The sequence below is a fragment of the Chlamydotis macqueenii genome, chromosome 1 (assembly GCF_036417535.1).
Source record: "Chlamydotis macqueenii isolate bChlMac1 chromosome 1, bChlMac1.mat, whole genome shotgun sequence".
NCBI lineage: Eukaryota > Metazoa > Chordata > Aves > Otidiformes > Otididae > Chlamydotis > Chlamydotis macqueenii.
The window spans coordinates 151,920,459-151,926,458 of NC_141556.1; the positions used below are offsets into that span (position 1 = coordinate 151,920,459).

A 6,000-nucleotide genomic window follows, 5' to 3' on the forward strand; every position below is an offset into this window, starting at 1 on the left:
TCCAGTCACAGAGCGCCAAACTGAAGACAGCAACCAATAGGAGGATGCAGCTGCAGGGTATTTTGTTTTTCAACTACAAACAGGTAGCATTGACTTTCAAGGACAGCTTTATTAATTATTCCCAAAAAATCTTTAACGGCCAGGGATTTTAATGCTTTAAAGGAGTACTTCTAGACAGTAGTGTCAAGCTTGCTCTTTTCCTATCAGTAACTTGAAGAAGAAACACAGATGTCCAACTGTTGAGTAATTTCTGTTGTTTAGCCAACACTGGAATTTTTTCATTGATCTTATTTAAAGTAGATGCAACATAATGTGTTAGGGATAGTCTTCCTGCAAAGACATGAGAAATGAAGAACAGAGTAGCTTGTAATGTCTTTCAGATCGTTGGATGGTTCTGTAAGATCCCAAGACAGGAAAATGTAGAATTCCTTTGTAGTAGTCTCATAGCTTGTCTGCAGTGGCAAATTACTTTGGCAGATTTTTGGAAATGAGTTCCTCTGTCTGGATGTCTGCCTGATTCCATACTGCTGAGTATGTTCATTCCAGAGAATTTTTGCAGTTGATGGTAAACTTGGTAATACCCTTCTGCAACAGAGAGATCTTCTCTTGCAGGTGAGTAGCTGAGGCCATTAGTGACTTATTTACCTGTGGGTCTCTCTGGTGGATCAGGGAATTGCGCCCAGACCACATGAGCCGCAAATTCCCTACCCCTGTCACAGCAACCCTCTCTTTTGGTCTCAGTGTGGCTAAGACATACAAAATACATTGTCTGTGGTTTGAAGGCTAATGGTAAGAGATAAGAAGCTCCAGAAGCAACTGTAAATCTGTGGCCTCAGATTTCTCAACCAGAAGAATGCATGGTTCTTTGGTTATCTTTTGCCAGCCAGTATTGCTGCTGTCATCCAAGACTAGTGACTGTTTTATGAAGTATTCAATTTGGTAGAAAAAGTTTACACGCCTGTCTGTGCCTGTCCTTGCGATCTTTAACATGCCATCTCTTTGGATTTTTTTACAGAGCTTTCTGGGGTGCTGCATCAGTGTCACGTTCTGGCATCAGAAATGGTCCATTTCATTCATCAAATGCAGTATTACATTACATTTGAGGTATACTCTGTCCACCCAATTAGTTGATTAAAAATGAAGTACTTTTAATATTCTGTGTGTGTTGTGTGTCTTAAATTTCAAAGAGCTTGTCATCTAGCAAATCAAAACAGCCCAATCCTGAATCATTGCTCCAGGTGCTTGAATGTTCATGGGATGAACTCTGGAACAAGGTCCAACAAGCACAGGACTTGGATCACATCATTGCAGCTCATGAAGTTTTTCTAGACACAATCATAGCTCGGTGCTTGCTGGATAGTGATTCCAGGGTAAGTCTTGTCCTTTGCATGAAGTTGGACCTTTGTGATCTTGGCTTATGCAATAGGAACTATTTTCTCTTAAGCTGTAGGAGCAAGGGGAAAAGTAATTTTTCTTCCTCTGATATAAGACCTTATTATGGTAGGCTCTGTCCATACTCCCTACACACCATGACAAATGCTGATTATAAAACTTGTTATAATGTGGGACAGTTGCTTTTGGTCCAAAGAAGGTGTGTGATCATGCAGCAGCTGACTTAAGGCTTTGTAAAACAGTGTCTCCAGCTGTGTGTAAAAAGATTAAATTTACTCGTGTTCTGAAGAGTGGTAGTAACTTAAAACTCTTTTGCTGTACAACTCTGTCATTGTTTTGTTGCTTAACTGTCTCGCAGGTACTTCTCAATCAGCTTCGAGCTGTTTTTGATCAGATCATTGAGCTACAGAATGCTCAAGATGCAATGTACAGAGCTGCTTTGGAGGAGCTGCAGCTGAGGTTGCAATTTGAAGAGAGGAAAAAACAGCGTGAGCTTGAGGTACAGTAAGGATATTGCTAGAACAGGAAAATTAATTCAGGTAGACATACTTGTCTTATGATATATGGGGGATTTTAGATATCATGTAGAGGTACAGCAGAAATGAAAAATGTAGTTGAGACAAATGTAAAAGTCATCAGCAGTAGCTAGTGAATTCAAACAAAATCGCTGAATGGCGGTTTTAATTTCTGTCTTACCCAAAACCTCTAGGTGAATAGATTTCATCGTGTGATGCATGACCACTTTGGTCTCTCTGTAGGGCAAGTGGGGTGTAACTGCATCAGAAGATGAAGAAGAGAGCAAGAGGATGAAAGAATTTCAAGACTCAATACCCAAAATGTGCTCACAGCTGCGAATACTCACTCACTTTTACCAGGTGCCCCTTAGATTACGGTTTTTTTTTTTTTAAATATGGATGCTGAGCTTTGATATGTAGAAATCGATTTCAAATATGGAGTAGGTATAACTTCTATATTTGTGTGTGCAGTTTGTGGATCTAGGTCTTCATTTGTTTCTTCTCTACTTAGAAGCCTGTATTCACTGTTCCTCAGTAGAAAGCAGATTTTGTGATAATGTATGTTGCCTTGACAAAGAGGAATAGTCCCTTCATGTAAGTCTCATCTTTCCTCCAATAGTAGAAGTAATAGCTATCTTATGGTGTAATCAGAAAAAAAATATATAGGTTTCCTTCTGCATTCCATTTCTTCTCACCATCTTTGCAAGTCATTGCTATTAAAGGCTGCAGAAAGGGTCCTTATTAGGGGCCCAACACTTGATTTTAAGCGCACTGAGATGGGCAGCGGGTAAGCTGTTCAGGGGAATGTGCACAGGCTGCCGCCTTCTTTGATGGGAATTATTCTGGCTTTGTCCTAATTTGTTATATCCGATTCTAAAGCTCGCCTTCCCCAGGAAAATCAGCTGTTAGATTTCAGGGAAAGAATTGCAGAAAGTGATAAAGGAAGGGACAAAGCACTATGTGCCACAGCAGCCTTTCAGGATTAGTCCCCAGGTCAACTGAAAACCAAAGCCCTACCTCATCTGTTGACTTTGACATGTGAGATACTCTTGATGTTGTGTAATGTGCCATTTAACTTCTCTTATTCATCACCTTTGGCATGCCTGAAGTTAGAATTTTTTAATGATGTTGATACTGAGTTTGATTTACAGCTATAGGGCCATTTTTCTCTGTCTTGCTGTTGATATTTCTTGTATCTTTCTTATTTTAATATTCATAAATGCACATTTAGACAAATACTAAACATGTAAGCATGCCTTGTTTCCTTAAGTAAATGAATGAGGTTGAAGTGGTTTTGCTGGGTTGTTACCCATATGTCCATTTTACCTTGTAAGAGTGCAATTGGTTCTTTCTAGCAGTTACAGTTGTGACTTAGCACCCGTACAGCATGTGCAGAGCGCTTCCCAGTCCTCCTCTCTGGCAGTTTGTACCGGATCCATTTCTGTATTGCCTATAGCTTTGCCAAGCTATAGCTATCTTGGACAAAGTGCTGCATTGTCGAAAGAGTTCAGTTGGCATGGAAGTTTGAAGGAAAACAGAACAGTAGTTATAACCTAGGTTATAAAATCCTGGTGGCTTTTCTTGAAGGATCCACATATCCTGAGCTTTGAGAGGATTTCAGATCTGGGAGGAATTTGTTCCTGGGTCCAAATATTTCAGTTCTCCCTCCCAGAGCAAAATGGAGCCAAATTGTTTTAGAAGTGTAGACTGGGAATAGATTGTAGTTTGTGGGCTCTAGAGGATTGCTAGTAGTTGGTGGTGTAGCTTTTGCCTACTTGGACTGTATTCCTGCTGAGCCCTACGATGGATTTTCCATGCAGGACTTCCCTGGCCAGCCTTGGTCAACTGCAAGTAATGGGGTCCTCTAGTTATGAGCACGTCCACGTCAGTATTTGGTGGAGATCGGGGAAGAGCTCTCAAGTGAGTCTTCCCATCCTCTCAAAGTCCTCTCCTTTCCTGCACTCTGTGGAGCTCCTGCAGTCCCTTGGCCAGAGCCGAATGGGAAGATGGGCTCCCGAAGTGTGCCTCCCACATGCCAAGTGCAAGTCCCACATAAAAACCACTCCAAATGCGTCGAGTGTACATATTGGATCTGTAGCACTGACTTCCCTAATTGGCAAATGCTCTGCTGTCCTCAAGTGCCACTTGCTGCTGTATAACCTACATCAAATACATGTTTTTGAAGCAAGCAGTGGTCTAATGCTGGCCTGGCCTGCATTATATATGTGACACAGAAACAAGGTGAGGTCTCCTCTGGGCAGGGGTTGGGTCCTGAATTGGTCTCCCTGGTACGGTGGGGCTGCCCTGGGAGGGCTGGGGCAGTGGCTCAGGGGCAGCTCCCCTGCAGCCTGGGAGTCTTTGGACAGATGGAGAGTGCCAGCAGGGCAAGGAGACTGGCGGTTTAAAAGACTGAGCTGTTTGCACTGGAGATGGAAGTGCATGGCAGGTGTTTGAAGATAAAATGAAGCTCCGAGTTTTTGCAGAAAGAATGAATCCAGCATAACTCATTTGCTAATAACTGGGTATAAATGCTTGTGCTTACCCTTTCCCGGATTCCCTCTGCCTCCTTGCCAGGCCTGGGCGCCACCTGGCATGCCTGTGCAAAACTCACCACTGATGTCTTCTTAGCTTTCTCTTGGGTTTTTCTTTCTCCTGCAGGGAATCGTCCAGCAGTTCTTGGTCCTGCTGACAACCAGTTCTGACGAAAGCCTTCGATTTCTTAGCTTTCGATTGGACTTTAATGAACATTATAAAGCAAGAGAGCCAAGGCTTCGTGTATCGTTGGGCACTAGAAGCAGAAGAAGCTCACACATGTGAAACAACTGCTAAGGACTGCACCTCGGTATCCGAAGGATGTTGAACCTCCTGTTGACAATGCAATCAGTGTTGACATAATACAACCAAATTGTGCGTGATCAGTGTCTACCATTTCCGCAGGCAACATGTTTTCCGTCATGTGATTGTGTGACACTGTATAGCAGAAAGCAAAAAAAAAAGTAGTGTTTTTTTACACTGGCATTTCTAGAATTACCAGACTAAATGGGCTGACTGAACCTCTTCCAATCAACTTCTTAAATCATCCTCTTAAACAAATATCAGTTTTATTTGAAGCTTTCTGAGCTCTCTCCACTGTAACTTATATCTGTGTCCAGGAAATCACATCTTTTGTTTATAGAAAGCACCCTTTCCTTTTTTAAAAAGAAAAGAAGAAGTTATTTTTTCTATATGTACTTGTTCTATTTGAAGAGAGCTTTTGTTAAAGCCAACAGACTAGGACCCAGACCTAATGTCCTTGTTAAAAAAGCTATACATGATTTCGTTATGCTGATTTTCAGTGTTGTGATGTATTTGACTGTGTGAGAAACTTTGTATCAGGAGACATAAACTTATATTTAATTTTTTTGTTGTTTTCAAAGTTAACAAATAAAGAATTAAGCAGGGAGAGTCTATGGTTACTGTACAGGAGAAAAGAATAGAAGCAGAGCAGGAGTGTATCTATTGCACATAAGATCTAAAAAGATGAAGTTAAAGCCTCAGTACTGTCAAAGGAAAGTGTTGGTTAAGATGGAAGTGAATGAAATAACTGATGTTCAAAATCAGATGTGTAGAAACAAACTGACTTGCCTAACGTTGACTTCATTCTCTTCCCTTCCCTATTTTTTCATTGTAAATATTTATATATTGCTGTCCAGATGTTGGGGAGAGGGGGGATTCTTCTTTTGCAAAGTTGTCATTATATCAGGTCATTTATTATGTTCCACAAGTTGCAAGCTCAGAAAAATAAAAACACAATTATCTTTCAAAAAAGTGGTTTGCTTTTTTCAGTTGAAAGATTGTTATTTTTCCACAGGATGAGAAAGGAAAAGCTTCTAGTTAAGAGTGTATTGATTTACAGATCCCTACCTATTACAGGATTTTGGTACTAGTTTTACCTATACTTAGCGTTCTGTGCAGTTCATTAATTAACAACGGCCCTCAGATCAACCAGGTCTGTGGCCTTTTTTGCCTTTTGCCATTACTCCACTTGAATTACTGTGAAGCAGAGGCACCTGCCAGGCCATGGAGGCGAGGCTGCTGTGAGCCATGACAGAGG

General features: G+C 41.2%; 1 protein-coding gene across 1 annotated transcript in view; it reads left to right on the forward strand.

The window, feature by feature from the left end:
* The window catches only part of TUBGCP3 (tubulin gamma complex component 3), a 50,116-nt gene extending 45,294 nt beyond the window's left edge, over positions 1-4,822 (forward strand). The window contains exons 18-22 of the mRNA XM_086770367.1: positions 1,016-1,104; positions 1,239-1,370; positions 1,751-1,891; positions 2,151-2,267; positions 4,566-4,822. Of these exons, the coding sequence (XP_086626493.1) occupies positions 1,016-1,104; positions 1,239-1,370; positions 1,751-1,891; positions 2,151-2,267; positions 4,566-4,724 (638 nt within the window). The 3' untranslated portion in view covers positions 4,725-4,822. The remainder of the gene's footprint in view (positions 1-1,015; positions 1,105-1,238; positions 1,371-1,750; positions 1,892-2,150; positions 2,268-4,565) is intronic.
* The last annotated feature ends 1,178 nt before the right edge of the window (positions 4,823-6,000 follow it).